We start from the raw sequence: 23,925 nt of genomic DNA on the forward strand, positions 1-23,925 counted from the left end.
TGTTCCCTCAGGTTCAGCCTTGGAGCCACAAAGGCTTCGAGTCACTCTCGCTCACATTTATTCAAAAGGTAACAACCACACAGGCAGTCTGGCTGACTGATTGTGCGGATGACTTTGGCACGATCGTTGTTGCTTTGCTGATATTTGATTCTACCTTCTGGCAAACGAGCAGAAACGCTAATGCAGTTTCTTTTCAATAGGATCCCGTGCCCTTTTCCTAGCACTTTTATTTATACGCACGCCTACAAATCAGTCGCTTAAAACTTTTAAGCAGAATAGCTCTGACACGGTGTGAACCGCGGCCAGCGAAACGACACTGCCTGATCGTCAGTGAAGAGTCAGACATGGTATATCATCATTTCATAAACAAAATGCTCCTTGCACGGATGCATTTTGATGAACGTCGCCATGACAACTGCATAATTCATGAATTGTATTAGCGCTCCATTTGTCACTTTTGAGTTACAGTTCTCCCTAGGGATTGTCTAAAAAACCTCTTCGCTTGCACCCATGATGTTTTAAGATCCTTTAACCCAACCAACCAACCACCACCTCCACCCCTCCTTCCAAATGTCAGCGTCAGCTGGTGTGGTGTGATGCAGGCCGAATTAATCTGCCCTCATAAATATCTTGTTAGCATCACTTTGTGCGAGAGACACACTCGTATTTATTCTACTGGCAGCGACAGCATGTTCAGCAGCTCCGGAGCATCATTGCTGCCACCGAGTGGTGATGGAGGGGAGTATAACTGTCATAATGTTTTATTGCTGCTCTGAAATGACTCAGAAAACAGTGTATTCAGTGTACAAAAAAAGAAAAAAAAAGAAGTAGCTGTATTCAAAATATTGCTTTTAAATAATAGTGCAAATGCAATTCTGTTGCAAATCGATAAACATCCCTCTCCACTATTACAAGTTTATAAAATATAAAACAGTATACATAAAACAGTATATTCATGAAAAAAAAAAACATCAAACACATCCAACAGTTGCTTGAATCTTGCTGCCGTTCCTACTCCTGGGTCTTGTCAAAACTGGAATGGGAATCTGAGACAGAGAAGGGGAAATGGGCAGTGGTTACTTTACAGGAACTTGTCTTGGTTGGGTGAGTTTCTGAAGGCTGGGCATGAAAGATAAATCATTAATGACCAGCAGAGTGCGGCTCGCTCTAATGTACTGACCTTCAGCTCCGGAAGAGACACGACTAGCATCTGAGTACTCGGGAGTGATGTTCTCTTCGCTCTCACCTTAAATACACACATTTCATAATCACTCAAAAGGCTTTCTAGGTTCAACAAATGTCAGAGTTTAATTTACTCTGCTCTTCTATATGAATGTTTTTTTTTATGTTTCATTCCTGCTTTTGTTTTAAATAGAAAATGGAAAAAATTAACTCAAATCGAATGATGATTTTTGAGTGTTTGCGGGATTGTCGGAAGTTGCTAGTGACTAAATTGGGAAAGGAATTTCCCAATTCCCATTTGAATTTGACCATTTAATGTGCAATACAGTAACATCAGCCATTGATAAGCCATAACACCAACACCAGCGCCAGGTGAATTGAATAATATTGATTATCAATTATATATTAGCAAACTGGTGACAGGATCATGAGCACCCAAGGCTCATCTATGTCTGTGGGGACTAAAGGCCAACCTGTCTTTTTCGATCCCACAGAAAGGCCAATGTAGCACAATTTGCTGTAAAAAAAAAAAAAAAAAAGTCAATACTTAAAAAGGCACCAGGAAACTTGTGCACGGGGTTTAAGCAGGCGAACAGTTCAAGGTTGTTGATCCAGCTTCCATATTCCCCAGATCTCAATCCAACCGAGCATTCATGGAATGTATCAGCCAATCCAATCCACAGCACCTAAAGGATCTGACACTAATTTCCTGGTGCCAGAAACAAGAGGTCTTGTGGCGTCATGTCCCAAGAGGCCAGAGCCACCCCAGCAAGGGGAACCCAAAAAAACTCACAAGGGGGGAACCCCCTAAAAATTAATTAGTTTTAATGTTATGGCTGATTGGTATATGATATTTTTTATCAGTTTGTGTAAAGTTAATGAATTAATTACCTATATATTACAATAATAATAATAATAATATCCTCTTCACTGCTCTCAATTTCCTTTGTTCCTCTCTCTTACTTATGTTTTGTCCTTCCTCATCTTTCTCTGTCCTCGGCATCCCATCTCGTTCTTACCTCGTCCCTCCTCGCTAGGCGTTGGACTCCCATCCAGATCTTTTTCCCACAAGGCACTGGATGGCGGGTTTATGCGCTGGATTGGCCGTGAGCGCCGGTCTCCGGGACTGAAGGATTGAGACACGACTCCGTCTCGACCCCTGCCTAGACCCCAGCCATGTCTGGAGGAGCCCAGTTTACGGCGTGCTGTCCTAAGGACCACTTTGGACGGCTCATCTGTGTCTCCCTGAGAGGACGCTCTCCTCATGGCCGACGGAGATCCCGGGGCACTGCTAGGGTCTCGCTCGTGACCTGTACAGATGCGTTCATTTCAGATCATATTATTATAGCACTGCTTATAAATATTGTTAACAGCCACACTGTTAAATTATTATAGTGGTCACTTGTGAGATATTTGCTTATCCTGTGAGGACATTCAGAACAGACTTCCACAGCACTATAAAGAATTACTGCTCTCTAAGGTGGGCTTAAGCGAACACCCCTGGTAGAGGTCCAAGAGTGAGAATTATAGCAAGACTGCTTTAGAGAGCAAGCCTCTTATTGTAATGGGCTTTGTAGGTCAGGGTTTTACAGAGTCCGTAGCTGTGTGTTTGCTGTGTGTGTGTGTGGTCTGAGTTGCATTAACTCTGCTGTCTCTCACTGTGAGCTGATGTTAGGGTGGAAGGCAGTGCAGTGTCTCCCGTCTCTTCCTGTACATCCATGCTTCCTATGGTGATAAACTGAGCTCGACCTTCCCTGCCTCCTTTAGGCTTTATCAGCTTTTTCATACGGTCCGCGATCCAATTAGACTTCCTGCGGAGTCAAGAAATAGGTGTATGGGCATGAAAAACACTTGTAGCCAGAAGGCAGAACAGCAATGAGTTAGATACCAAGTAGAGACAAAGAACAAAGTCACAAACAAGTTGCCAAGAAATGGAAGTTTACATAAAATACCCTGAGGATGCATATCTAGTAGATGCAATGGTAAAACAAAAAGTCAATCAGAAGAAAAAAAAAAAAAACAAGTGTAGTTTTAGTTTGGTGTCTGACATTTTCTACTATACTTTTGCAAGAAACAGACATCAATCTTATCTGTTCTGTGAATATGTGTCCGAATGATAAACTACAAAAAAACAAGCTAAATGTTAAACTGTTCCAAAGCACATCAATAAAAGTTTATAACATTACCCAGGGAGTGCAATTCGAGGGAAATATTTATAGAAGAAAATTGCGGAAGGATAGATCTTATTACATTTTGACTTGCTTGAGTACAATACAAAAAAAAAACAAAAAAACATACTTTAGACATAAAACATGTCTTGGCTGATCTGCGGCAGGAGGAAAATTGCGGACATTTAATTTCTAAAATCGTATTTGAATCTAACTGACTTGGGCTGTTTAGGTCCAGACATGCCAGGCTCCAGAACCCGATATTGATCCATTATCTTCTCCACCAATTTCTGCTTCTCTCTGCGTAGCTCGTTCAGTTTATCGCTGTAAGACGATAAGGAAGAGGAAGAAGGAAATAAGTTACGTAGTCATTAGAGAAGTAATCAATGGACTTTGGGAGAGATATGCTGAGGGCGTATGTTGTGTAAGGGAACAAATGAAGTGCGGTAGGAAGATAATTAATAATTTGACGGAAAAGGCAAGTATTAGATACGCACAGATACTCTCTCTGCTGGTTGTGGTGCTGGTCTCGGCTCTCGAGGCTGCGCTCCAGGAGAGCTCGGTTCTCTTTGGCTAGACTCTGGTTCTGCTCTACCAGATGCCTGTTCTCCTCCTCCATGTTCCCTTTCAGCTGAGTAAGAAGCTAAAAGCAAAAGACACACATACAAACACCTTCAAAAAACAATATGGTTACCAAAATGTTCATAATGTTTTGGTGTTATTAACATAGTGCGTGCTATAATCCATGTGTCACAACATTGTGGCATTCTTAACGCTGCTCTTCTTCACAACTGTCACTGCTATTAATTAAAAATAACACATAAACAAATAACTCTTGCTGAATGTTAAGACAGCTAAATGTACAGGGATGTTCTCCATCTGTACTCATCTGGCAGCGGTGATGTGTGTTGTTTTGTTCGACCTGGTATTGGCTGTTGAGGCGGACATTGTTGAGGTCCAGCTGTTGGTTCTGTTCTTTGTGCATGTTGAGTTCTCCCTCCAGTTTGGTTCGCTCTAGCTGAGCAGCGCTTATTTCACTACGCAGGACCGAAACCTGCGCCAGTAATTCCGACTGCACCTGGACCCACTCCTTCTGCTGGTTCACATACCTGCAGGTAATTCATTTTAAAATCAGTCAGGCAGGAAAGGAAGGCCTCGGTCCACTCCACCTGCTATCTTAATGGAGTAATCACTCAGTCTTAATGTATTTTTATTTTTGCAGATTGTACTATAAATCATTAACACAACTAACTAATTAATAAATATCACTTAATAATCAATTAACTCCATTAACCAAAGCTAAGGTCATATGGAAGTAAAAAAAAAAAAAAAAAAACATGATAATTTTTAATCTCTGCGTCAAATATGCTTATCTCCACTCAATTAAATAAAAATCTCAAAACCCCAAAATGTATTAATACAGGTATTAATTACTGTGTTACACCTAGTGTGTGTTGGATATTATTGTTGATAATAAAAGAAAAAGCATTCTTTAATCAGGGCATAAAAATATATACACAGTACTGTAAAACATAATTTTTATGAATGCTCATTCAAGCTATAGAAAGCTTGTATAGTGCTGTGAAAAAGTATTTGCCCCTTCCTGTCTTAAATCTGACTGAGATGCTGTGGTATGACCTTAAACAGGCTATTCGTGCTCAAACACTCTTCAATGTGGCTGAATTTTAAAAAATTCTGAAAACAAATGATTGCAGTTGTTGCCGTCAAGGTTGGCACAAATATTTATTAGGTTTATAGAGCGAATACTTTTTCACATAAGACCAGGTAGGTTTGGACAGACATTTTTCACTAATTTTATTAAATGAAATCATTATATATAAAAAAAAAAAAACGTCATGTTGCATTCTTTGTGTATTATTAAAATTTGTTTGATGATTTGGATCATTTACATGTGACAAATATATATTAAAAAAAATCAGGAAGGGGCAAATACTTTTTCATAGCACTGTATGTACAGTATATTTGACCCAATTTACCACTGTATACATTACTCTAGTTTATGCAAGAGATGCATAAATGCAATAGTGAACCTATAAAAGTAAACTTTACTGGTAGACTTCACTTAAACAGGACTCCAGAAAAGAATTCAGTCGTGGGGGAAAAATACATTTACGTCAAGCTGAGTTAGAGCTGCTTGTGGCTGCAAAGAAAATTATTCGAATATAGAGTCGCATGTAGCATAACAGAAAGAAGCCACGATAATCAGGTTCAAAGACACATGGAGCCCTGCAAACAGCTTACACTTAGTTGTGCTGTGTTCCAATAAAATATATGCAGAAAACAGTTAGACCATGGCGCCAGCATGGCAGAAGAAATTTATCAAACTTTCGGAGCAATCTGTCATAGTTAAACGGGTAGCAGTCAGTAATGGGGTTATTTAAAATAGTGCACAATACCGAAATCCATCAGCTTTTAACATTACTTATGGTTTATTAATGAATTGGTAATGTCAACTAATTGTTAAGAACGTTAACATATACCGCATTGCCGGTGTGTCACATAATGGCAGTGCAAATAAATCTGTCTGTTTGTTATTGGTGTTTTAAGTTGCCAAGCAGCACAAACCTACAAATATAGAAACTAGGCCATGACTCAGATCAAACATGGCATCTCTCTGACTCACTCATCTGGGTTTAGGTTTTTCTCTGTGGGTTCCTTCATCACTTCCTGTCTTTATCTCCTTCTGGTAATGGAACAAGTGAATTTCAGACTTGCCTCTCGTTCTCCATTTTGAGCCTTTCCAACTCCTTCTCTCTGTCGGCCTGCTCCTGTACACCCCTCTCCATTCTCTCTCTCTCTGCTTGTACCTCTTTCTCAGCCTCCTCCAATTTAGCTTTGCTCTCCATCAGCTCTTTATGTCTAAAGATAAATGGTGCAAAGAAAGCAAACGAAATCGGGAAGCGTATTATGTTATGAAAGCAAATTCATTTAGGACATATTAGAACTTCTGAGTCACATCAGACATCAGTGGATAGACTGCAATAGTTATTGAACAAATACAGACGTGTATGTGTATAAATTGACTTATATTGATCAGGAATTATATACGAATAACAGGATCATGGCCACCCAGTGCCATTATTGTAAGAATGCTTAGTATATATGTCAATTCAGTAGCAGTTTGCTGGTTTCACATTTCTTAAAAACTGATTTTAAACAGAAGTGTAATGCAAAGTGTAATTTCTTTTTAGTCAATTAGAAAGCACACTGCCTGGCCAAAAAGGTAAATATTTTAAAAGGTTCACATTATTGGCCACTGTCAAACAAACAGCAATTTGGTTTGAATTACTGGAATAAGTCAAACACACAAAAGGATAGTGCCGAACCATCAGCTTCATGAAAAAAAGTGGTTGGAAAAGAACAATGAATAGAAATCACTTAAACACAATTGACAGTGTAAATCAAAGTTTTGTTTAAAAGTAAAAGTGAGAGCACCTCTACACACACAGTGGAACGAGAACTCACAGGAAGCTGTATGTATGCTATGGCATTACAGTTTCACTCTTAATTCAATGGAATTAAGAGGCTCGAACATCTCCTACAAAGACATTCCAAGATGTTCCTGAACTCCATGAAGACAATGGTTTGCCGAGGTTGGAGTGATCTCAACTTTTTTGAACTCTTTTGGAATGAACTGGAATGCAAGTGAAAAGCCTTCTCTAAACGAGGCTTTTATGTAGGCTGTTATGGCAGCAACGAGGGAAATAAATCTGGAATGTGATATTCAACAAACATTTGGCCAAACAGTGTATGATTCATCTGATTTATTGCAATAAAATGACTTCTGTTTTAAGTCTATTTTTATTTCTTTGTATCTTGTTGTGCTTCGTAAATAACTATGATTAGAGTTTATGTTGTTTAGTTGGAAAGAAAATGACCTTAGTTTAAAATGCAGAATTAGCCATCTACTCTCCAAAGATTCATATCATTGATCAGAAGCCTTTTTGATCTTAAGGGTCTTTAGGTACGATTCCCAGAACATTTCTCCTTGGCGTAATGAACCTTACCTGGCCTCCAGTTCTCTGTACTGAGCCTCTACACCTCGACTGCTGCTTTTTAGCTGACTGTGCTTGGCGAGTAGCTCTTCCAGCTCTGCCTCCTGCCTCTGCTGTAAAGCTGTCAGCCTCTCATGGTCCCGTCTTAACGATTCACAACGTACTGCTGACTCTTCTTTCTCCTTCTGCCACACCTTAGACTCGGCCTCCAGAGTAGCGCAGCGCACCTCGACCTCTCTGCACCGTGCCAATACCGAAGCATTCTGGGAACTTAGAGAAGCCTGCTCCACCTACGTTAGAAAGATGAACAGAGAGCAAGCGAATGTTACTTAAATAGTTTGTACCAAAGCAGTGTTGGAATATTAGTTCTGATTCTAATTGCTTTGGTAGTTTTTTCTATTCATCACACTTTGGAATACCAAACACTTCCACATCCCTTCCACATCCATCCATCCAGCCATCAGTTATCCATACTGCTTAGCTAGTGTAATACCATAGGGGCCCTGGAGCCAATCCCAGGGCACAAAGCATGTTACACCCTGGATAGAATGTCTACTACGGACAATTTGGAAATGTCAATATACCCACACTGCATGTCCTTGGAATATGGTAGGAAATCTATATTAACTTATTAAGTTAACATCAGTTAAGAACATGCAAAGTGCACGCACACAGGCCCAGGGTTGATCTTCAAACCCCCAACCCTGGAGGTGCGAGGCGACAATGCTAACCACAAAACCACGATGATGTCCCTCAGTGAATGTAAGTGATTCAATTATGAATCTATATCAAGGATGAAACTACTGTCTACAAGCACTGTATTTCTGATTTTTTATTTATTTATTATTTTATATCACCATAAAATTAATTGTGTGACATTTTTTGCTAATCAGGCATGTGATATGAAGGTGATGATTGATGAATGGAGATGATTGGGATGTAATGCATTGAAGTTCAGTTACATTGAAGTTCATTTAAAATGACACAAAACAGGAAAGCAGAACCGTAAAGGAACAGGTTTAAGTATATTGAGTGTCATTACCATATTGTTTACTATTAAAACAGATAAGGCAAGAAATCTCCAACAACTGGCATCACACTTTTTAATTCTTATTAGATTCATGTAAAGGAGATGTTGGTGTAAATGATAGGGACATGATGGCAATGTGATACGGGTATGATGGGGATATGATAAAAAATGTAATGGGAAAGTAATGGGGATGCATTGGGGACATGATAAGGATTTAATGAGGGCACACTGGGTGCATGATCAGGACATGAAGCCACCACACTGATAACTGCCAGAGTACGGATGCTTGACAGCCCAGGAAATTTTTTTTGAAAAGCTATTAATTACACAAACCCATAAGCACCTGTAGTTTGGTGTTGAGGTCCTGCAGTTTAGAGCAGCTCTCCTGCAGGCTGATGAAGTGACGCTGAAATCCATCCAGCTGTTCTCGCAATTGAGCGCAGGCTGCCTGTGACTGTGCCAGTTGTGACAGCAATACCTCTCGTTCCCGCTGCAGCACTGCATTCTGGGATATGGGGGTTAGGCACATTAGCAGGAAAGTCACAATGTGATAATATGTTGTTAGGATGGACTATATAGTTAGGTAGTTATGACAAAACTGCATAAATATAAAAATTGCAAGCACTGAAGCAGCAGGTTTCTTAAATATATATATATATATATATATATATATATAATGACATAATTGAAAATATACACAAGTCAGTTAGTAAACCAATGACTTTGAAATTATATCTAAAAAGAAAAAAATAAATAATACATTGAACTTTGCTGTTTGTAGACCACTTAAATAATCCAGGAACTGCTGAAATAAAAATATATATATATATTTATTTTTTTTTTCTAACTGTGCACATAAAAGCATTCTCTGGTACAACCATATACAAACCTCCTTTTCCGAATTGACCAGTTTTTCACTAAGAAGCTGTTGGCTCTCATTGTCGATTTCAAAACTCTGTGTTTTTGTGTCCTCGAAGGAAGAGACAATGGAATCCTGTTCCGAGATCTGACTGTCTGTTATCTGATCCTCAGAATTGATATCTGCCTCCTCTGGACTTTCTCTCTGCATTGTACTTTGTCTGTTTGATTTAGAGTCTTCTGTCTCTCCAGCGCTTGCATTGCAGAGAGATGCTGTGACCTCTGCTACTACTCTGGCATGCTCAGCTTGTAGCTGCTCAAGTTGTGAAGTGGCAATTTTAAGCTTGCCTTCCGTCTCTTCAAGAGACTGATTTAACTCAGCAACCTGAGTGGTCAGCTTCTGGGACTGAACCCTCTCACTGGTCAACTCCTAAAATAAAGGAGAAATATAAAAGATTTTTAAAAAATTAATACTGAGCAACACATGCTTCCAGCATAAAAAGTGAGTTCAATATTTTAAATGAGTAAATTACTGATCAGACCTGTGTTAGGGAGGTGATCTGTGTGCTGTTCTCAGCATTCAGTAAACTCAGTTGTTGGTTCTCCTTCTGCAGTTCCTCTAGTTGGATGCAGGTTTCTTTAAGCTGGGCAAGTTCCTGGCATACCCGTCTACAGAAACATGGGGTGATGAGAAACTTTAGTCTGTGCTTCAACAATACAATCTTGTCCTAACTACCTTATGTATAAACCTGCTTAACTGCAGTAGTTTGAAATTTTAGAGCTATTTAAATCCTTTTGAGGCAAACTGCAACTGTTTGAAAACAAGCCATTCGATCCATATGCCTTAAGCGGAGTCTGTTATGGCTGGGATGGAGATCATCTGGGACACTCAACATAAGCCTAAAATAAAGAATCTCAACAATGCAGGATAACATTGCAACTGTTATGTGCTTGGGGAAAAACACAAACACAAGTCTGGTTTAGAGCAAAAAATCATTAAAATTATTTTCTTACGTTTTGCCTAATTTGACTTTGCTATATGCAACTTCAATCTTTGTATTATTCTTTACATCTTTTTCTCTCTCATTTTATATGCTCCTGCATTTCAGATAAGTCCAACTATTGGGCTGCATCAAGCAAAGAACACAGCTAAGGAAATTTAAAACTACAGGAACTGGTTTAAGAGCCCTTCAACACATTATCAAAACCATGAAAGATAGTGGTGAAATGTCAACTTTGTGGAAGAAATAGGGTCGGAAACAAAAACATGAATGGAGATCACTTAAACACTTGCATGGTAAAAATTAATTAATAGTAAAAATCTATCCATAGCTATGTTTAATTCTGAAACTAAAAGCATTTCCGTATGCACACAATGTGAGAAACACTCACAGGATTGGGACTAAACAGCTGTGTGGCCATAAGAAAGCCACTTGAATTAGTGAGACTCATCAGAAAAAAAAAAACACTTAGGGTACAGAAGTGGCGCAGTGGTAAAGTGCTTGCCCTATCATCCGAAGATTGCTAGTTTGATTCCTGGGTGATGCTGTAGTCTCCTACAACCAGGGGGCCTAGAGAGGCCTCTAGGAGAGAGCTCTCAGCAGGATGGGGTGGGATAGGAGGCACTTAGTGTTCTCACATCAACGATAGTGTCTGTGAGCTCACGCAAGTGGAAGGACCACTGATAGCACTGTCTTCTGAGTGTGTTACGCAGCCAAAGGTTTGGAGGAAACACAATAGTCTTCGGCTCTCCCTTGCAGCCTTAATGTGGGAGTCTTTTAGTGATGGGTGGGAATTAAATATGACTAGATTGGGAGGAAATTTGGGGGGAGAATCACCTCAAGAAAAGGTGCATCAAGGTAAGAAGGGAAGCACATGAAGCAACTGTCCAAACAGTGTTATGATCTGGGGTTACTTTACTTGGTCGTTACAATATAACAATGTGAGACCATTTTTTCGGGCAAACAGTGTAGTTAACATCAGAACATCAGTTAAGTACTGTATATTTATTAGGGATGTGAGGAACGTGGGGGGGGGGTGGTGCGGTGCACTTCCAGGATGTGAGTTAATATCGGAGCATTCATAACACATGCCTAATTTGTCAGTCAATTCAGAGACACATGCTGTACTGAGGTCCACTCAGTTTATTTTACCATTAAATGGGTCTTAACATGCATATCTGTGGGGACCCCTGTTCTAGAGTATCTCAACATTTTGATACCCGAGTTATTATCACTGTGGTATAGTAATCAGGGTCTGAACCTGTGCTGGAGCTCCAGGCTGCAGGCCCTCTGGTTGCCATGTTCCAGGGCTGAGGCGGTGCTCTCTAGCTGCTGTCGGAGTCTGGCCATCTCACGCTCTTTCTGTCTCTGCTCACGCCGTTGACTGTCCAGCTCGGACTGACACACCTCCTTCTCTTGCTCTAGACGTGTGACCTCCAGCATGGCCTCATCCCGCCTCTTGTTCAGAGACTCAATCTCAAGGCCAGACTCCTTCAGCTCAGCTTCCAGCTCCTCCTCCCGTCGACGGGCAGACTCCAAGCTCCGGCCTAGCCGTTCAAGCTCCGCCTTCAGAGTTTGATTGGTCAACTCAAGTTGATCACCCTATAAAATGTCAAAAAGTAAAGAACTCAAATTATCAAAAATCTATTTAAGTCACTGTACATGTTATAAAAAACACTTTTCAATTAAAACATTCTGTTAAGAGTAAAAACCTTATCGCCGTGTAAGCTGTCACTGGATGTTTAATGAGCCCTCAATAAGTGAATAAAAAGTTTTACTCATCTACTTTTGACCTTTTCGACTTACAATTAGATATAAATTAGGCTAATAAAATGTTTTTACAGCATTAAAATGACATTGATTAAAGTTTTATTGGTGTGCCTCCTTACTTTGCGCACTGAGGCCCGAAGAGAATCTATCGTAGCTTTGAGGGTTTCTCTCTCCCTCTCCAATGCAGCTCTCTCTCCCTCTAGCTGAGGAATAACTGCAGCCTCCATCTTCTGCAGCTCTGACTGACTGCGCAGACGCATCAGCTCCTCCTCCTGGTGCATGGACTCACACTGCAAAATCTAGCGAAAAAATATAGGTATATATCAATATAGTCCAAGATTAGGATTGACTTTTCGGCTGAAATGCTGGTCTTTTTTCCTTAGATTACCAACAATACTGTCTCCGTACTTGCTGTTGATCATGTCATGTAGCCCTATCTAAAGAGAATGATGCAGCAGCACCTTATCCGACTCTGTACTATCTAGACAAATGCATCCTCTCCCACCAAGAAGGCTATTATGCACATCATTGCATGTATCACTCGCTAGCCAATTTAAGTTTCTGTAATAACTGCATTCTGAATCACTGATAACTCAAAATGAACATCCAGGCTGGATGTGTTTCCGGCTGGGCTTTTGCATTAAGCATTTCACTCGATATAGATGTTTATTGTGCCAGTACTGAAGACGATATATGGCTTTGCTCTGGATGACGTCTCTCATTGTGTGTGACTGATACGGGTTATACAGTATGAATACTTATGTGACCACCATTGTGTTAAACTGAGAAAATGTTATCAAATAGATTTCAATATTGGATTTCAGAATTTATACATAAGTATGAATAAGAAAATGATCTCATTATCAGTTTTTGGATATTATTTCCCAGCACAGTTATTCAGAAATATATTCATTTACTGTATATAAATATATAATATTTGTTTCTCAAATAACCAGTGGTAAACTTCATAATACCTCTATCTGTTTTCTGGCCTCTGTGAGGCTTTCCGCTGCTTTCCTCAGTCTCTGGCTTTCAACTTCCAGAAGAGCCATTTTCTGCTCCGTCTCCCGGGTCTTCTTAGTCTGCTCTCCGAGTTTGGAGTGCAGCTCTTGGACCAGTTTTGCCTGCTGATCCGCCTCCTCCACCGCCTGCTGCAGCTGAGTGGATAGAGTGTGTATCTGCTTGCGGAGCTTATCCAACTCCATCTCCATTTCTCTCGTGTCTTCTTCTGTTTTTTCTTTTTGTTTGGGTATCTGATCCTCTGATTTGCTTTCCTCCTTTGGTGTCATGCTTTCAGGCTTATCTTTACCTGTCCCTGTCCATTTCTCGCCTTCTGCTTCTCCTCTTTCTTTTGTCTCCATATCATTTTTTTTAGTCTCCTCTTTACCATCTTCAAGGAGGACTTCCTCTCCTTCTCCATCCTCCCTCTGTGCTCTCACAATCTCCTTATTTCTCTTTTCTTCTTTTCCTATATCTTTTCCTTCACACTCCCCCCTTGGGATCTCTTTGTCCACCTCTCCAGATGACCTCTCCTTCTGCTTTTCTTGGAGTCGAAGTTTCTCCAGTTCTTCAAGGGTTTTCTTCAGGCTGGTATTTTCATTCTTCAGGTTCTGAAACTGACATTTGGGAGAAAAGCCCAAAAGTAGAAGATCAAACCGACTCAAAGCATCTCTGTTGTGTAAGCAGTGTTTATTTGTTGTTGCTTTTTTTTTTTTTTTTTTTGCATGTGTGCATTTGAATTGTCTTACCTCTCTAAGGGTATTCTGGTGTTCTTCTTCCAGTTGTTTGAATCTGTCTGTCTGTCTCTGAAGAGCCTCTGTCACCTCAGGACAGTTTGCCTGCAGAGCCTAAGAAAAACAAGTTCTGCATCTCATTATTACCAACAGAGTGGGGAAACCGAGTGAGGGTTAATGGTCAGATTGCAATCAAAGCCAATTATGTATTTTGCCACTGTTTCTATCTATCAACTATTAACGATCATCAACTGCCTTTAGTTGTTCAGCAAACTTATGTGCTATTAAAAAGAAGAAAAAAAAAGTTATTGTCAGTAACTGTCCATGAAAAAATAATTGCATTTCCCAGCTCAGAACAAATTGGCAATTATTTTTTACGAGCCTTAGTTCATTATCCTTTACACTGAAGGCTCACACATGTGTGCATTAACCCTGCCAGACTTTCCTCAGCACACTCAGTGGGTGTGAATCTTGTATTTGATACCCTTATCAAAGTCATAACCAGTGTACGGTTTAAAAAAAAATGTTATTAAAATAAAGCTTAATCTGATAGCTCCTCCCATTACACGTATTTTAAACAGTGCTTAGCAAATGCTCCACATCACATATAAGAGTTCTTTGGTGTTCATGACTGGAGTGTTTAACCGTGACATTGTCATCTGGAAGCAAATGACTGCGGACAACCCGTAATTACAACATGCTCTGTAATTAAATATTTGTAATTTAAATGTCAGTCAAACAGACAAACTAGTGCTAAGGTCTTAAACAGAAAAAATGGCTATTGAAATAAATTCCTGTCCCACTGAATTATGCATGAATGGAGTACTGATTTTATTTTTATGCATCATTAATCTCATTATTGTGTCTGTAACTATAGAGTTCTATCACAAATCTGAGGTTACTTTTAGGAATTAAGAACGAAGAATCATATAGATCATATAGATCTTAAACTCCTATTGTTGCATTACAAGCCGGCCACGTGACCCCTGACCTCTTGCTCAGCTTGCAGGCGCTCCAGTCGTCTCCTCAGTTCGGCATTTTCATTCTCAGCTCCCAGAAGCCTTAGGGAGGACGCCTCGTTCACCTCTACGCTCAGTGGCTTCTGGTCAACTTTTAAGTAGAATTAAAGAAAAGGGAAAAAAAGAGATTATGGAGGAGCTGTTAAATAGGAGGAAACAGTATTCGTCATGCAGACATGGCATTAAATCCGAAAGTGACAGGGTGGTTGAGTGCTATATAGTCACCAGGATCCTCAGGGGTTTTCGGCTCCTGAAGCTCTTCATCAGATTCCAGCTCAGAGTAGAGGACGCGAGGATGATTCACACTCCGCGTGACATCAACAGAGTGAGACGGTGTCATCTGCAGACTCATATTCATCTCCAGCAGCTCATCGACCCTCTGCCTCTCCACATCCCGCTCCTACGCAGACACACACACACAAACAGGCACATGTACGGTACATACACATACTCATACACACACACGCATACACACACAGCTTCCTCCTTCCTAATGAAACTATTCATTATGGGTGCTACTTATTCGTTACTATATTTAATATTTCTATTCAGTAAACATCTGACCAAAGAGATCAGCAGCACTGATCATACCGCCTCTATGTCCATGAGTTTCTGTCTGAGCAAAAGATTGTCTTTTTCCAGTTCCCGTAAGGCGGAACATCGGGCTCGCGCGTCGTCCAGTTGCTCCTCCAGGAGGGCCTTGTTCTCCTGCAGTGAAGCACAGTATTGCTGCTGCTCCTGTAGGAGACAATAACGATGCTTGATCACACTAGTTACCTTAATGTAGGCCTTAAAAATTTTGGTCTAAAACAAACAAACAAAAAAAAAGGTTACTCTTTTCTGAAAGGTTACTACATTATCCATGGGCTGAGCATAATTTTGACACTTCCAGTGTCTGTGCAATTTGGATTATGCCTAAGTTTTTCTGTATTAACATAAGAAACGGAATATGATAAGGATCAACCTAAATACCTCCATAACTTCAGTCAGTACAAAGTTTTTAAAATTTGGTTGATTGAGATATTCTCTTGGTTACCTAGCAGACAGATGTTAATAATATCATGAAAACAAACTAATGTTAAACTAAAGCCACTGACAGGATGAGTCGTTAACCTCTGTAATGTTACTCGTACTTTCAAAAAGATATTGCTTCTGACTGCGGAAATTCTTTCTTAAAACCAAGAAATTCAGGAAAAACCAAAGGCAACATTTTTGGGTTATAATTTATGCTTTTGCAGGAGAAATCAGTAGAAAATAAAATTAACAGACACATATAACTGATAAGTACCTTTCATAGAAAGCAGAATAGGCAATCAAATTAATGACTATAAGCACACAGTTAATGTGTTCATGCATGAGCCGGATTGGGAAGTGCTGAATATTTTGATGTTTTCTGGCATGTGTGGTACGAATCCGGCGGGGGACGCAGATGGCTTATGCTGAATGACTCATAAAAAGTGCAGCAAGCTTTGTGTTGGACAGCTGCTGCCAAAAGTCATCACATTTTTTCGCAACCTGCTATCACCTCAAATTTGTTAATAGTCCCTTGGATAACAAGAAGCCTTTATGAGTTTTGTTCCGCTGTGTCGGTGCCGATGTTTTTACCTTCAGCTGAGTGCGGTAGAGTTCCATGCTGCGTAGACGGTGTGTGCAGGTCTTTAGCTCCATCTGTAGCTGCTCTGCTCTGCTTGCACGCTCACGCAGACAGTCCACTTCGTCTCGTAGACTCCGACTGACACGGAGCTCGCCCTGCTGTGCTCGGTTCTGAGAGCGGAAAACAATCGTATTAAATTGAATGTAAGTTCTACATCCTCTAGTTAATAAAGTAAATTTTCCTCAACGGTATAATACAATATGTGATATAACAGTTGCGTACAGTGCTCAGTACATGAAAAATGTCAAAAAATTATTATTTAAATATTTTGCTTACTGCAAAGAGCTCACCTCACACTGCAGTTTCTTAAGCTCCTCTTCCATAGTTTGTATTTCTCGCTTGTAATCGATTAATTGATCTTCTTTATCCTCCCTGAGAATTATTCCAGGATGTTACTACATAACATTAATTTTTTTTTGTTTTGTTTTTTGGCCTGGGACATTAAGCTCAATCATAGTAGCTCATAAACACGTTCACACACCAATTAAGCAAAAAATCTAAATATAGCCTATTTTTGCACTTATAGACCTTAACTTAAACTTGTAAATATGCATACACACTGATGCACTCACAGTTCCTGTTTGAGTCTGCGTAGTTTGGCTTTGCTGTCCGCCAGTTGGATTGACAGTCCCTCTGGGGCATCGTGCCAGGGTCCTGTAGGTGGCGCTGTGGGGGATGAAACTGACTCACTTTGCATACTCAGTTCTGCTATTCTCTGAAAATCACACAGTGAGACAAAGATGGGCAATGAAATCATAACTGAGTAGACCTATTGTTATTCTAATAATATGAAAGGTTTGCTTCTCTCTTCTGCAAACCCATGTGGCGTTGTGGTTAGTGCTGCTCTGCGGGCTCTTAGGTATATGACAGCTGGATTCACACACATGAAATACAGCTGGATTTTTCTTTTTTAAACAACAGAAAAATGCTGAACATTAATTGGCTGTGACTGTTGATTTTCTAATCTTATTTTCTTTGAGTGGGATAGTTAAACTGTCAGAGGAATATCCCTGTATGTAGTATATAATTATCACACCCATCAATCTTCAACCACCTAGCTGGAAATAGGGTTAAAAATGGGGGTAGCAGTTCCAGCAGGGAATCCCAAGCTTCCTTTTCCTCAGCCATAGTTTAATAAAAAATGACCATATGTTTGCTTAAGCAGTTACTCTTTAGCTTATTTAATGATGACGTCCTAGACTATGTTGAAATCTTAAATGCATTTGAATGTTTGCGAAAGTCGTCTGGGCCTAAATTACATCATAGAATTTTGTGTATGCGATTACACCTGGCCTGTTTCAGATGATCACTCCTACTGAAGATTAAGCTGTGTCTATGAAAAGGGAGTGTTTTTTTGTCCTCCCGCACCTCTAGATGTGTGTCTCTCTGAGATAGGAGGCTCTGGATCTGCCGAGCAAGGGAACAGAGCAGCGTCTGTAACTCCAGCCCGTCTAGCGCACACATCTCTCCGTACTGCAGGGGCAGGACTGCACTCGGGTCCTGGGTCACCTGCAGGAAATCAAACTGAATATTTAACATCACTGCTTCAGCTACAGTCCATAAGGTATGTGAAACACATACGGCTCCCAAAGACAAGCATCTCTGTACAATGGTTTTTATTGCGTTGTTGTTGTTGTTTTTCTCGGAAATTTGCAAAATAATTCCAGTAAATGGATTGTGTTTTACATACATTTGTGTGGAGGCGTATTCTGTACATAAAAAATTATTGAATATCTTTAGGTATTTTTGTGGTAAAAAATTATAATAATATTCAAATTAAGCAAAATATTATTGCAAACTGAAAGATAATATTTTGTGCATGCTTTCTTTGAATCACTAGAAAAAAGCATGATTACTTTTAAATTGCTTTGGTTATTTCAGTGAGAATTGTGTGTCATTTTGCAAAAAAGCTCTAACACCCACGGTTTTGTCACAATAGATGAATTAACCTAAAGTTGTCTTCATGGTAATCAATTTAGGATCAATAATATGTTGCCTATGTTTTAATAAAACAATAAAGCAAACTCATGCTTTGATTGTGATTTTGCAGAGTCGAACATAAAGAAATGGCAGCAATTAAGATTAAGGAGATTGTTGAAGATCATAGGAAACATTATAAACAATACAAAAACTTCAGTTTACAGCATCATCAGCTTCCTTCTCCATCAGTTTCAGTTTCACTTCTGTAATAGACGACAGCTCACAATCACAGGTATGCACCGTGTAACATCCGTTTGTGCATCAAACAACTACATATAAATCAAACCCTAAGGGTTTGATTTAGATCTTTGTATATAACAGACAGAACCAGCGCGAACGCAACAGCTTCCTACACACAGCATGCACATTGTTTGTCTTTTGTAAACAAATTGATCTATTGTGATATAATGTAATTTCTGTGCTTATTTTTAGTATACGCACAAGTATATATATGGCATGTATGTTAAGTGACTACCTTTATGTGACTACCTTTATTTTAATTACCTGTAGTTCAATCCTTTTGCAAAGTTATGGTATTTAGGTTGATCCTTATCATATTTAAATTATCATGTTAGTACACAGAGTATAAGCATTATCCAAAGTGCAAGCTGGAAACACTGGAGGTTTAAACAAAATTATGCGAGGCCATGGATAATTCCAACCTGTTTTGTTTTTTTTTTTGAGAATTTAAGGTCTAAATTCACATAGCTAGTGTGATCTTTTTCCAGGCTACAACCTTTTTTAAAAGTTGAGAAAGACATACATGACATAGTGGCATAAACGCTTACTAAGCATGCAAAAAATATGGGCTCTAGGATGATAAAATCTGTTGTTATGGAACACTGACCTCCTGTATACAGAGAGCGAGTTCTGCCTGAGTCTCGATGTTGAGTGACTGGATCTGCTGAATGAACGTTTGCTTCGTTTCACACTGGCACCAACAAGCACAAAGACACAAACACAATATCAGGTCATTCGTTTTACCTAATGATTAGTCTCTATGATAGTGTGGATGTTAGTGGCACAAAAAAAAAGTTACCTGTACTGCGCATCCCAATAAAAGCAGCAACAACCTTCTTAGTTCTTCCAGAGCACCCTCTGTTGTCCATAAACAGAAAATAAATCAGTAGAAGAAATTACTGTATTCATTTGTGCAGTTTATTACTTACTAATAACTTATTGCACCATATTATATTTGCATAATACTGAAAGGTGTTATCTTACCTGTGAGGGGATCTCGACCCAAAACTGCCACATTGGGAAGAGGCATCAAAACCAACTGCTGAAGGTTGTCCTGAAGACATTAGAACAAGAGATTTCTCAGACATGGCAAAGTAATGTTTGGCATACAGATATACAGTGCATCCGGAAAGTAATGTAAAAGTAGCCTCCTGGCATCCCATCTAGTGATCCTGGGATAGAGCTGACCCAATTATTGGAGATGAATGAATGACAAAGAGTCACCTTTGCTACTGGTTTAATAAATTTAGTTTGATTGCTAGCTATTCACTACAAATTATCTATTATTTACACTATATGGACAAAAGTATTTAGCCAAACCTGCAATGACATGCTGTGAAAATACACACATTTCAATATGCAGCACCTTTTGCAGCTATAACAGCCTCTGCTCTTCATGAAAAGCTGTCCACAAGATTTTTCGTGCCTGTTCATTCTGAAGAGCATTTATGAGGCCAGATACTGATGTTGGATGAGAAGACCTGGCTCACAATCTCCATTCTAGTTCATCCCAAAGGTGCTTGATGGAGTTGAGGTCAGGACTCCATGTGCTAGTCAAGTTGTTCCACACTGAACTTATCAAACCATGTCTTTATAGTCCTTGCTTTGTGCTTTAGGGCACAGTCATGTTGGAATAGAAAAGAGTCTTCCCCAAACAACTGCCATAATATATTTTTCTGCAACAACTCTGGGTGTGACAACTACAGATTTAAGTTGCACAGACATGCCACTGTATACTGTGTGCTAGTGGATTTTGCACATGCCTCACAACCACTTTACCCCAGCCTCACCCAAACTGAAACCCCACTACTACAATCAAACCATATTAAAAAAAAATTGCTGTATTTTTTTTTTGCAGAACAGACAATTCATAGAACTCTTAATCCTGGTGATGTCTGACATCTCTTAAATAACATTCACAGCATGCCTATATTAATACTGTGTTAAAAAGATAACTGAAACATATAGGGCTGTTTAAAAAACAAGGTCATTTTTTCCAATAGACTCTGACCTTTGCTTAATGAAAAACAATGCAGACAGTAATACGTCACGGGATTGAATCACAGCTGTGCTTTCTAACATTCGAAAAAGTTTGAGACATAAGCAGATTAAAAATGCACAGAGCAGCAGTGCTTTCAGAGACTCCAAAGGAATTCTTCTCTTTGCATTTGCCATAATAATAAACTGCACAGTGAATGATGACTAATATGGCCACATGGTTAAACATTTCATTTAGAGGAAGCTATGCTTCCCGTGCAGTTTTAAAACATTTTCCTGTGCAGGATTAACCAGCCACGTTTAAATTAAACATGCTGCGCAATTCTTAAAAATGTGAGAAGGAAGGCAGTTAAAATAAGGCAAGAGAAAGAGAGAATGAGCGAAAAAAAACATGATTTCCTTTAAAATAACTGTGAGATATGTTACAGTTGCTGTTGATGTTAGGAAACCCAAAACAAGAAGTGAAAACACTTGCAAAAAAAAAAGATGACCATGAATTTTTGTGTTAAACTGCATCTTAAAGACATCTTTAAAAAAAAGCTGTTTATTCTAATTCATCAAACATTAATGTACACAAATGCTCATGTAACAACTGGAAAAAAACTATATCTAGGTACTTAAATGTATATTTATATTTACAGTATATTAAGTAAAATATATTAACATATTTGAAATTAAGGGCAGAATTTCCACTTAAATAAAATATGTAAGTGGAGCAAAATACGTGATGGTAAATAATGGTTAAATTTGGTATGTTTATGTTGTAGTATAATTACCATAATATTAATATGTAAAGGCTACATGAGGCCTACATCATTTTTAATGTACTGTAAGTCCTTTAAATAATATCTATGTACCTGTTAGGTCAAGGAATGTACTGTATGTCTTGATAGTCTACTTCTTACTGAGACTTTCTGGGACATTTATAATTACATTAACATACGGTATATTACAGAGCTCACTATACATGATAACCCTGAACCTGCGTTCATACAAAACACCTCAACACAGCTGAATCACGATCATGGTAGGATTTTAAACGTAAGTCCTGCACAAACAGGTGAATTTGTTTCACATAGAAACCTTTGTTGAATCTCGTACCTGATAGTATGACCTGAGGTGCCGATTGAGAATGGAGAAGTTTTGAACTCTGAGAATCTTGTCGTCGCCCACGTTGTGATAGAGCTGCTCTACCTTTGGGTTAGGGTCACTGGGGAATCCAATACGATGCAGGTCAGTGCTAATGATTGACATGGTGCTACATTTTATCAGCATCAGTGTGACGTTAGTGTGTCTTACATGATTCTCATGACTTCATTGAGGTAGATTCCATTGGTGAGGCGCAGGTACTGCCCTAGTGCATTATGGGAGTTGGAGTTGACTTCCATGTAGTCCTGGCCGTCATCATCAACCATGTCTTCAAAGAGATGCACCTTAGGGAAAAGATTAACAGACTGGTTTATGATTATTCATAAATTCATAAATAACAGCATGTGACAGATGATAGATTAGTTAAGCTTAGCTTATGAAAGCATATAAACTATATACACTGATTAGCCAAAACATTATGAGCACCACTCTAATATTGAGTAGGTCCACCTTTGCCACCAAAGAGTAATGACTTATGTGTCCTGACACCTTTGTATTGGAACCGGCATTAACCTTTACCTCAATTTAAGCTACAGTAGCTCTTCGATTGGATCAGACTACACAGGCTGTCCTTCACTTTCCATGTGCACCAATGAGCCTTGGCCATTCATGACCTTGTTGCCAGTTCACCAGTTTTCCTTCCTTGAATTCCTTGAACTTTTTGTTATGTCCTGATCACTGCAGCTTGGAAATATCCCACTAGAGCTGGAGTTTTGGAGTGACCTGGTTGTCTAGTTATTAGAAGTTGCTCCTTTTTACAGTAGCTACATTTTTAATAGCATATTATGATGGTGGCTGGAAGTGGGTGGGATATATTGAGGAGCATTATTTTTCCTGAAGTTGATGTTTTGGACGCAGAAAAAAAATGGGAAAGCATGAGGATTCGAGTGGCGGAGTCAGAGCAACTCCAACGCTGCAGCTCTTGTGGGATGTTCCTGGTCTGCAGTGGTCAGGAGATACGAAAAGTGATGCATGAAAGAAAAACTGGTGAACTGGTGACAAGATCGAGAGTGACCAAGGCTTACCGATGCACATGGGGAGCAAGGGCTGGCCTGTGTAGTCTGATCCAATAGAAGCGCAAGTGTAGGTTAGTGCTGGTTGTGATGGAAAGGTGATCCATCACTGTTATGGTGGCACAAGGGATGGACCTACTCAATATTAGGCAGGAGGTCATAATGTTCTGGCTGATCGGTGTATAAACTATGTATAAAACCATAAACTTAACTGTGGAAATGCTTACTATTATACTGTAACTACTTTATGAACTAAAATGTAAAAAAAAAAAAAAAAGTCTGATCTCACAAATCTGGAGCAATTATAGTCAAGTTTAAAATAATTTAGACATCATTGTAACTGAGGCTTCATTTAAGTGCATTCAATACTTTTTTATTCATTTATTTAAAATATAACACAACTTACCCATGTAACAAGTGCACTTCCCATAAACTCTTCTAAAGTTTCCGTGAAGATCGCGTCCATCTTGTTCATCTCACCAGGTGTCTGTTAGTTCCAAGAATAATTCATTTGCTTCACGGATCATTTCAAATATAAATGTCTATAGCCATAATTCTAACCTTTCACTCAACCAAAGGGAAAAAAATAAATAAACAACTACTTTTCTGCCCTTTGACATCAAACCGTTAGCTCATAGACTTTTCTCCCTGCCACGGCCCTTCTGCTTTTCTGTCATGTTAGTGACACATTGTGTAACCACCCCGGAATCAAGAAAGTGCTGTTACACCACGAGAGCGGTTCCCCTCCTGAGCAATGTGTTTCTGTAGAACACCGCCACAGTCCCTGTGTGTGTGTGTGTGTGTGTGCGTGCGAGTGTGTTTGCGTTTGTTGGGGAGGGGGGAAGCATCTATCTGAAGGAAAGTTCCACACCCCTCAAAACACATCGGTACTTTTTCATGATGGAAATTTTGTTAAATGCCTAACGTGACAGCTCAATCAGTTAGACAGAGCGGCCGTCAGAGTGCGGAGACGTCACCAGCTTTACTCGACAGCGCCATCCTGTGGTAACTAGTATGAAGTGTCCTGTTAAAGTACAATATTAACTCAAAAGTACTATTTCAACTCAGCTGAAGAAATTTCTCAGATGAGAAATTAATAAAAAAAAAAAAGAGT

General features: G+C 39.4%; 1 protein-coding gene across 1 annotated transcript; it reads right to left on the minus strand.

Annotated features, from left to right (window-relative positions):
- Window positions 1–745: 745 nt before the first annotated feature.
- ccdc88b (coiled-coil domain containing 88B) lies at window positions 746–23,644 on the minus strand. Its single transcript, XM_053506000.1, has 29 exons — window positions 23,218–23,644; window positions 21,949–22,082; window positions 21,751–21,859; window positions 19,636–19,705; window positions 19,451–19,509; window positions 19,259–19,342; window positions 17,800–17,940; window positions 17,004–17,146; window positions 16,722–16,803; window positions 16,383–16,541; window positions 15,369–15,515; window positions 15,003–15,177; window positions 14,750–14,868; window positions 13,774–13,872; window positions 13,000–13,641; window positions 12,145–12,324; window positions 11,517–11,857; window positions 9,797–9,923; window positions 9,286–9,684; window positions 8,740–8,901; window positions 7,379–7,656; window positions 6,087–6,230; window positions 4,273–4,459; window positions 3,848–3,993; window positions 3,570–3,674; window positions 2,842–2,993; window positions 2,202–2,492; window positions 1,181–1,246; window positions 746–1,046 (listed from the first exon to the last, which is right to left on the minus strand). The coding sequence occupies exons 1-29, from the start codon at window positions 23,284–23,286 to the stop codon at window positions 1,012–1,014; spliced, it is 4,845 nt and encodes a 1,614-aa protein (XP_053361975.1). The 5' UTR covers window positions 23,287–23,644; the 3' UTR covers window positions 746–1,011.
- Window positions 23,645–23,925: the final 281 nt, after the last annotated feature.

This window comes from Clarias gariepinus, chromosome 10 (assembly GCF_024256425.1).
Source record: "Clarias gariepinus isolate MV-2021 ecotype Netherlands chromosome 10, CGAR_prim_01v2, whole genome shotgun sequence".
Taxonomy (NCBI): Eukaryota; Metazoa; Chordata; class Actinopteri; order Siluriformes; family Clariidae; genus Clarias; species Clarias gariepinus.